Below are 10159 nucleotides of genomic sequence, written 5' to 3'. Positions count from 1 at the left end.
GTATTCCTGAGAGAGGCTAAGGCTTATTACTTTGAAAAACATGCATGAGACCCAGGGCCCTCCTTTCCCTAGTCAGGAAAAGGCATATCACACTGCCCTCTAGTAGCCAGCCTGGGGAATGACAGCCAGCCACCCGCTGGACAGGCTTGCAGGTCTCTGCCCTGGAGGACATGCGGTGCTCACACACACAAAGGCAGAGAAATCAGAGAGAAGGAATTTATCAATTTCACCAATGCCTACTAAACACAAAGCTCATCTACAAAGAACCTATTTGCTTCTCCTCCACCTCAGTCTTTGCTTAAAAATAGACAGATTCCTTTGTTAAGGGGAAAAAAAAGTGGTTTAAGGATTCCAAAAAAACGGAGTCTGTCTTACTTAGTCTAATTCAGGCTGCTATAACAAAACACCATAGGCTGGAGAGCTTAACATATAATTATTTCTCACAAGTCTGAAGGCTGGGAGTCCAAGATCAAGGCACTAGCAGACTGATTTGGTGTCTGACAAGGGCTGGCTTCCTTGTTGAGAGGTCAGCTCACTGTGTCCTAACATGGTAGAAAGAGCAAGGGAGCTCTCTGGAGTCTCTTTTTACAAGGTCGCTAATTTCATTCACGAGGCTCCACCCTCTCAGGACCTAAACACCTCCTACAGTTCCTACCTCCTAATAATACCATCACCTTGGGGTTAGGATTTCAACATGGGAATGTGGGGGGATAGGACACTCAGTCCATGACAGTTTCTTAACGCAAGGTGTTCCTAAGAAAGTGTGGGGCCCTACTCAAATGAAGGTAAAAACCTAAACCCATATATGGAAATAAAACCCAGCTGTGTACAAGAATTGTGACAAAGGGCTAGGAGTTGAATGTACTCACTGCCACTTCTGGCCAAGGAAAGGAGATGGCTTACAAAACAGCTTGTAAAAGTATTAACTGTAAGTAGTAACTTACAGTAGGATCCAGGGCCGAGAGCCTATATTCACTGGGGCCTTTTCATAAAATAAGCTTTTTATTTTGGAAAAATTTAAACTTAGAGCAAGTTGTAAAGATAATATGCAGTTTTGTTACTCTCTAACTCAAAGCTCTTGACTGTTAAACTTCTTCTGTAACTATGGTACAACTGTCAAAACTAAGAAATTAATGATGGCACATTTCTAGGAAGTAAACTCTAGACTTTATTAGGATGTCACCAGTTTCACCACTAATCTTCTAACCTTGGATCTTTTTACAAAATGTTTATAGCAAGGAGCCAAAGGACCAGAAAGGCAGTGTGCAACCCAGACACTAGGTTCTAGTCCCAACTGTGCTTCATGCTAACTGTAGAACCTTAGAGCTTGTTTTCTGAGCTTGTCTCTTTTCTAACATACCTCCATCTCACAGATGCTGATTCTAGACATAAAGCTTACCCTCATCTCTATTCCCAAGCACTTCTCTGACAGCCACTGGCTAGAGTTAAGGAAGAGACATCTCCAACAGTGACTCCAGCTGAGACTCTCCAGTTAGAGAATGGAATCCCTTTGGGAATTTTCAGATTTCAAAATTCAAAATCCACGTCTCAGATGGCCGGAGGGTGGATACCCTTTCTTAGGGGTCTGAGAAGACACTGCAGCAGAGACTAGAGCTGTCCAAAAACATCCATTTTTCCCTTCTTCCTGGGTATGCATTACATTTCTGAGGCTTTCTTGAATTAAGGGACACCATGCAACTAAGTTCTAGCCAACAGAATGTGAGTGGAAGTTTGTGCTACTTCTAGAGCTGGCCTGTTACATCTGCCAAGCAATCTCCCAAGTTCTTTTCAACTCACTAAAGGCACAACACCCAAAGCAATCTTGGAGGCTATGTTAGCATTGGCATCAGCCTGGTCCCTAGACAACTGCATGGAATAGAGTACCCCTCCCACTAACCCAATCTGAAACTACCCTAGACATTACACGAATGAAGGAGGAAAAAAAACTTCTATTGTGAGAAGTTAGTCCATTTGATAGTTGTCATGACAGTTTAGCCTAATAACAGTGCAAAATGTCAATTCTATTAGAGCAAGACCTTGGTTCTGATCTCCACTTGGGGCCTCAGGTGCATGGAACTGAGGTGACCACCCTCCACGTTCATCCACACGAGGCCTCTCCTGTTTCCCTTTCCCTCCATCATTCCCTCTTCCAGTCCCATTCTGTCCCTTCCCACAGACCCTATTCCAGTGAGTTAAGGTGTATGTTCTCCTTAAAAAACATCATTTAGTGTGTTTAATTTACTTAGCTGGTTTTTGCTGTAAACTGATTTTTTTTTCCTCATCTGGAGTCTATCATGTCACAGCAGTTCCTAACTGCTTGCATCTGACTGCTTTTATAATATTCTATCATATGCATATACCACATTTTATTTATCAATTCCCTTAGGGACAGACATCTAAGTTGCTTCCAGCTTCTTGCTACCCAAACTATATATAGATAAGCATCCTTTTATGTAACTCCTTGTGGATCTGTGCAAGTTTCTCTGAAGGATATAGCCAGGAGTGGAAGTACTTTGATGTAGAGTATATACATTCTTAATGCATTAGTTACCTATTGCTGTATAACAAATTATCTCAAAACTCAGTAGCTTAAAACAATAACATCTACAGAACGAGAATGAATGTTGGTAAATGTAACTGATAAGAAACTTGTAACCAGAATATATAAAGAATTCTACATACGGGTGTGTCTGTGTGTTTGTGTGCGTGCGTATATACATATGATAATCCAACTGAAAAACGGGCAAAGGATTTGAATAAACATTTCTCCAAAGAAGATATATAAAAATGTTAAACATTAGGCATTAGGAAAGTGCAAATCAAAACCACAATGAGATACCACTTTACACCCACTAGTATGGCTGTAATCAAGGCAGAGAAAAATAGGTGTTGGCAAAGATGTGGAGAAACTGGAACTCTCGTATGCTGCTTTGGAAGTTTGGCAGTTCCTCAAAAAGTTAAACATGGGGTTTACTATATGACCTGGCAATTCTACTCCAAGAGAAATGAAAATGTACACCCATACAAAAAACTTGTACATAAATGTTCACAGCAGCATCATTCACAACAGAACGTATAAACAATGCAAATGTCCATTGACTAATGCATAAATGATATGTATGCTATCCACAAGGGAATATTATTGAGCCAAAAGGAGGAATGAAGGACTGATATGTACTACAACACAGATGAAACTTAAAAACATTATGCTCAGTGAAAAGAGCTAGACACAAACGGCCACATACTGTATTAGAGCCCCAGTCACATACTACATGAATTGTCTAAAACAGGCAAATCTAGAGAGACAGATCAGTAGTTGCCAGGGTGGGCGGGGGAGTTGGGGACAAGTGGGGAGTGATGGAGGCTAATGGATACAAAGTTCTCATAGTCACAGAGTGATCCAAATGTTCTAAAATTAATTGTGATGATATGTGTACAACCGTGTGATAATCTAAAAACCACTGAACTGTGCTTCATGGGAAATGAGTAAACTGTATAGTGAGTTATATCTCAATAAAGCTTTTTAAAAAAATGAATACCTATTATTTCACTGTTTCTTTGGGTCAGGAGTTTACAACTAGGTGATCCTGGCTCCAGGTCTCTCATGAGGTTGTGGTCACATGTCAATCAGGACCACATTCATCTAAAGGTTTGAAAGGAACTACAGTATCCACTTCCAAGGTGGTTCACTCACATGGTGGGGTTGGGGTCAAGTAACTCAGTGCTGTGTAGGGTAAGAGGCCTAAGTTCCTCTCCACAAGGGCCTCTCCAGGGAGCTGCTTGAGTGTCCTCTTGACATAGCAGCCAGCTTTGCCTGGAGCAAGGGATCCAAGAAAGTACAAGATAGATGTTTCAATGTCTTTTATGACCTAGCCTCAGAAGTTACACATTTCCAGTACATCCTACTGGTTATGCAGAACAGCCCTATTCTACACAGGGTTTGAATACTAGGAGTCAGGGATCACTGGGTTATGCTGAAAGCTGGCTATCAACACCTGATGATTAGGAAGATGATAAGAGCTAATAATTTGGTGACATGTATATATGCCAAGCACAGTTCTAAGCTGAAAATAAATTATTCCTACAACATAGGTATGATTATCTCCATTTCACAGATGAAGAAACTAAGGCATAGTTAAGTGGCTTACCAAGATCACACAAATAGTAAAACACATATCTGGGATTCAAACTCAGTCAGTATAGCTTCAGAGTCATACTCTTAAAAACTCATTCATGCATCCCAATTATTACTTAATTCCAATTAAGTGTTGCCCATTTGTTCTCCGGAATTCATGTACCAGTTGAAACTCCCATGAGTTTTCATCCCCCATGAAATCTCAGTCTTTTATTTTTGCTAAACCAATAAAGTAGAAACACATTAACACTTTAATTTGCATTTATCTAATAACCAGTGAGGTAATATACTTATTAGTCATTCTGGTTTTCCCTTTAGATTTTACCTATTTATATTCTTTGCCCATTTTTATTTTATGTTTTGTCTTTCTTCCTGATTTGCAGTAGTTCCTTCTACTATGCTCTTTTATATACGCAATCCCTTGTCAGTTTTAAACACTGCAAATATTTTCTTCTAATCTATACACATCTTTAGCTTTGACTATCAGATGCTTTGTTGACCAGAAATCTTTGATTATGAAGTAGTTGAAGGTATCAGATCTTATAGACTGTGCTTCGGGGATTTTATTTAACAAATTTATCCTCATCCCAAGGTCACGATGACATTTTCTGATTTTTCCTACTGGCTTTAACATTTTACCTCTCAATTAGAGTTTTAATCGCTTTAGGACGTCTTTGTTTTATATGGTTTGAGGTAGGGATCCAACTTTATTTTTGTCCATACATAAGCCAATTTTCTAAGCACCATACCTATTTCTTCCCCATTAATTTGTAACACTACCTTTAGCATATACCATGTCTCCAGACAGATATGTCTATTTCTAAGTCTAGTTTAGCACTAATTCGTATTTTCTAAAAGGAAGTACCCACCGCTTTTGAAGTTTGTACTCACAATGCTTTCTAGATTAATGAAAAATCCAACCATCACCTTCAAGATCCATGGGGGTTCATTCAACATTAGCTTGTATTCTTCCCCAAAACAGAAAACCCAGTTAAGAACATCATTTGGAAAAATAAATGCATGTTTATTAAAAAAGAAAAAATCCTAACCAAGAACAAACCCTGGGACACTGAAAAATCAACCCTTCCTCTGCAGGCCAGCAATAGCCAGTGTTGGCACACCTGAGAAGTTCAAGCGCCTCAGTCCAAACATCAGGTCTTAAAATATTCTTCTGTAGTCAAAACTGGCATTCAAGTTGCTGGTCTGTGTGGACCCTGATTATTAGCATCGACAACTGGTACAGCTGATGTCTGGCTGCCTGATATCCACTAGCACAACCCACCGCCACCCCACCGCCTCAGAAAGGTTACATATCCTCAACACTCCACTTGTAGGCAAGTTCCTCCACCGCCTTCTTGCTGGCAAGCCTGGCAAAGCGCTTCTGTTCAAATCCATTGGATCTGCAATCAAGAGACACTGGTCAGCCAGAATCCTGAACTGGACATTTATTTGTGAAAACAGAGAAGCGTTCACAACCTAATGAACAAGGAGGACAGTAGGGCAGGCATGTGAAAATATTTAAGGCATATGCAACAGAATCAAGAAGCTAAAATACATGATTGATCCTTTCATTAGTTCTTGTCCACACCCTTTGCCACTCTCTTGACAACTGTTTCAGACATTTACCTACCAATCTGCAGGCCCAACTCACTCTCAGCTGATGTCTATGTCTCATAATTTATCCACTCATTACACAAGCATTTAGTGAATTCTCATTACAGGTGTATCTCGCTTAATTGCACTTCACTTTATTGCACTTCACAGAATGCATTTTTTTTTTTTTTTTTTTTTTTTTACAAACTGAAGGTTTGTGGCAACCCCACATTCAAGCAAGTCTACGGACGCCATTTTTCCAACAGCATTTGCTCACTTAGTGCCTCTGTGTCACACTTTGGTAACTCTTGCAGTATTTCCGACTTTCTCATTATTTGTTATGGTGATCCTCAATCAGTTATCTTTGATGTAACTACTGTAAACTGTTTGTGGATGCCATGAATTATGCCCATATAAGATGGAAAACTTAGTTGACACATGTTGTTTGTGTTCCAACTGCTCCACCAATGGGCCATTCCCCCATCTCTCTCCCTCTCCTCTGGCATCCCTAGTCCCTGAGACACAACAATATTGAAATTAGGACAATTAATGACCTTACAACAGCCTCTAAGTGTTCAAGTAAAAGGAAGAGTCACACATCTCACTTTAAATCAAAAGCTAGAAAAATGATTAAGCTTAGTGAGGAAGGCATGTCAAAAGCCAAGACAGGCCAAAAGCTACACCTCTCGCATCAATTGGTTAGGTTGTAAATTCAAAGGAAAAGTTACTGAAGAAAATTAAAAGTGCTACTCCAAGGAACAAACAAATGGTAAGGAAGCAAAAAAGCCTTACTGCTGATAATGGAGCAAGTTTTAGTGGTCTGGATAGAAGATCAAATCAGCTGTAACTTTCCTTTAAGCCAAAGCCTAATCCAGAGCAAGGCCCTAATGCTTTTCAAGTCTATGAAGGCTGAGAGAGGTGGGGAAGCTGCAGAAGAAAAGTCTGAGGCTAGCAGAGGTGGGTTCATGAGGTTCAAGGAAAGCAGTCATCTCCGTAACACAGAAGTGCAAGGGAAAGCAGCAGGTGGTGATACAGAAGCTGCAGCAAGTGATCCAGATGATCTAGCTAAGATAGTCAGTGAAACTAAACAGATGCTCAATGTAGATTTAACAGGGTCCTACTGGAAGAAGATGCCTTTAGGACTTTCATAGCCAGAGAAGGATGTCAGTGCCTGGCTTCAAAGCTTCAAAGGAGGGGATCCCTGGGTGGCGCAGCGGTTTGGCGCCTGCCTTTGGCCCAGGGCGAGATCCTGGAGACCCGGGATCGAATCCCACATCGGGCTCCCGGTGCATGGAGCCTGCTTCTCCCTCTGCCTGTGTCTCTGCCTCTCTCTCTCTCTCTGTGTGACTATCATAAATAAATGAAAATTAAAAAAAAAAAACAAAACAAAAAAAAAAAAAAACAAAGCTTCAAAGGACAGGCTGATTCTTGCTAAAGAGTGAATACAGCTGGTGACTCGAAGTTGAAGCCACTGCTCATTTACCAGTCCAGAAATCCCAGGGCTCTTAAGAATTGTGCTAAATCTCCCCTGCCTGATCTCTGTAAATGGACAAAGCCTAGATGACAGCACAGTTGTTTACAACACGGTTTCCCAAATATTTTAAGCCCATTGTTCAGATCTACTGCTCATTAAAAAAGACTCCTCTCAAAACATTACTGCTCACTGACAATGCACCCAGTCACCCAAGAGCTCTAATGGAGATGGACAACGAGATGAATGTTTTCGTGCCTGCTAACATAACATGCATTCTGCAGCCCATGGACCAAGATGTCATTTTGACTTTTAAGTCTTCTTATTTAAGGAATACATTTCATAAGGTTATTACTGCCATTGATAGTGATTCCTCTGATGGATGGGGGCAAAGTAAATTGAAAGGATTCACTATTCTTGATGCCATTAAGAATATTTATTTTTAAAAAAATATTTATAATTCATGGGAAGAAGTCAAAATATCAACATGAACAAGAATTGAGAAGAATTTGATGGCAACCCTCATGTCACTTTGAGGGATTCAAGACTTCAGTGGAGAAAGTACCCACTGATGTGGGAGGAATAGTAAGAGAACCAGAATCAGAAGTCAAGCCTGAGATGGGACTGCATTGCTACAGTCTCATGACAAAACTTGAATGTATGAGGAGTTGCACAAATGAGCAAAGAAGGTAGTTTCTTGAGATGGAATCTACTCTTAGTGAAGATGCTGTGAAGACCATTGAGGTAACAACAAAGGATTTAGAATATTACCTAAATGCAGCTAATAAAGCTGTGGCAAGGTATGAGAGGACGGATTCCAATTCTGAAAGAAGTTCTACTGTGGGTAAAATGCTATCAAACAGCATTGTATCCTACAAAGAAATCATCCATGAAAGAAGAGTCACATGATGTAGCAAATCTCACTGTTGTCTTATTTTAAGAACTTGCCACAGCCACCCCAGCCTTCAGCAATCACCACCCTGATGAGTCAGCAGCCATCCACTTTGGGGCAGGACCCTCCACCAACAAAAATATTATGACTTTCTGAAAGTTCAGATGATGGTTATCATTTTTTTAGGAATAAAGTATTTTTTAATTAAGGTAGATACATTGGGATTTTTTTTAGACATAATGCCATTGCACACTTAATAAACTATAGCATAGGGGGATCCCTGGGTGGCGCAGTGGTTTGACGCCTGCCTTTGGCCCAGGGCGCGATCCTGGAGACCTGGGATCGAGTCCCACATCGGGCTCCCGGTACATGGAGCCTGCTTCTCCCTCTGCCTACGTCTCTGCCTCTCTCTCTCTCTCTGTGACTATCATAAATAAATAAAAATTTTTTAAAAATTTTTTAAAAAATAAATAAATAAACTATAGCATAGTATACACATAACTTTAACACATATTGGGGAACCAAAAAATTAATCTGTCATTTTCACTTAATTGTGGTGGTCTGGAACCAGACCCCCCAGTAATCTCTGAGATGCACCTGTACATACTAGGCACTGTGTCATGAAAATGAGTATGACATAGCATCTGTTCTGATGAATTCAGACTAGTGGAGGACACAGACATTTATACCAATACTTAAATAAAAACCATAAACTGCAGTGGAAATATACAATAGGTATCTTAGAAGCAGAATGGGGATCTTACTCAACTTGGGAAAGAGATGAACAGGAATGGTCAGGAAAGACTTTGTGAAGGTAGCCCCTAAATTAAGTCTGAAAAGATAGAGCTAACAACAGAGTTGGAGGTAGGGAAGACCAGAAAGGTCAGGAGAGAGCATTTCAGGACAGAGCACAACATGACTAACAAGAACAAAGATGCAAAAATAAGAAATAGCTTGGTACATGCAGGGAACCAAAGGCAAACTGGTATAGCTAGAGCCTAAAGTATGATGAAGGGAATAGCATGAGACAAAGTTAAAAAGCTCAGATTTTATCCAGAAGGAACAGATTTAAAACAGGAGCAGAAACTGTATTTCAAAAAGATCACTCTGGAGGAGACTGAAGACAGGAAAGTTACTGCAAGGTACAGGCAACAGATGATCAAAGCAATGATAAAGGAGACTTCATGATAGATTAGGTAAGAGCAAAGAAAGGGGAGGTAAGTTTGACTCACAGGTTAATAATTTTAGTAACCAGATGAATGAGGCTGCACTAAGCAGGATAAAACAGGAAGAGGAGCAAGTTAGGGGAATGGAGGCTGATTAGCTATTTTGAATACATTGCATTCAAGGTGCCTCAGATACATATCAATACAGAAATCCAATGCACAGCTATTTACGCCAGACTAAACTGCAAACACAGATCTGGGGATCACTTACATACATAGGTGATAACTGAAGGTGTGACTAAAGATTTAGTCAGAGTGAGAACAGCTAAGGATAGGGATGGAGCCCCTAGCAACATTTAGGGCACAAAGAGGGAAGAGAGCTCATAAAGATGGCCAAGAAGAAGAAAAGAACCAGGAGTGGGGTGTCATGAAAATTTCAGAGTCAACCTCAACTCCCTTCAATACTATGCATTCCGTCTTCTTACATAAACTTCTTGAAAGAGCCTGTAGTCACTGTCTACACTTCCTCACTTTTCATTCATTCCTTAACACATTAGACCCTGGCTTTTGTCTCACCATGCCACAGAGTTCGCTCTCTTTAAGGTCACCAGTAACCTTCCTTATGGCCAAGTCCAGTCACCAGGTCCTGCTACCTTATCCCCTGAGCACTTCCCCATCTCCTCAGTTCAGGCCTCTGTCTGTCTCCTCTACCCTCACCTACTTCAACAACCTTGTGCCTTGTCTCTTCACTTCCAGACCTGTGCTTTTCAAATGCATCAAATTACTGCCATAATGATTCATCTATCTAAAATGCAGAGCTGCGTCAATCCTTCAGTGACTCTCCTTTGCTTTTCTTTTTTTTTTTTTGTTTTTTTTTTTTGTTTTTTTCTTCTTTGCTTTTA

The 10159-nt window shown here is 40.4% G+C and overlaps 1 protein-coding gene across 4 annotated transcripts in view; it reads right to left on the bottom strand.

Annotated features, from left to right (window-relative positions):
• The window catches only part of BUD13 (BUD13 homolog), a 100821-nt gene that overhangs the window by 64164 nt on the left and 26498 nt on the right, over positions 1-10159 (bottom strand). For 2 of the 4 annotated variants that reach the window (XM_038536056.1, XM_038536058.1), the window contains exon 10: positions 5139-5535. The exons of the other annotated variants lie outside the window; for them this stretch is intronic. In XM_038536056.1, the coding sequence (XP_038391984.1) occupies positions 5442-5535 (94 nt within the window). In that variant the 3' untranslated portion in view covers positions 5139-5441. Of the gene's footprint in view, positions 1-5138; positions 5536-10159 lie in introns of those variants that run through there. 4 annotated transcript variants of the gene reach the window in all.

The sequence above is a fragment of the Canis lupus genome, chromosome 5 (assembly GCF_011100685.1).
Source record: "Canis lupus familiaris isolate Mischka breed German Shepherd chromosome 5, alternate assembly UU_Cfam_GSD_1.0, whole genome shotgun sequence".
Lineage (NCBI taxonomy): Eukaryota > Metazoa > Chordata > Mammalia > Carnivora > Canidae > Canis > Canis lupus.
This window is presented reverse-complemented; position numbering and strand designations above follow the sequence as displayed.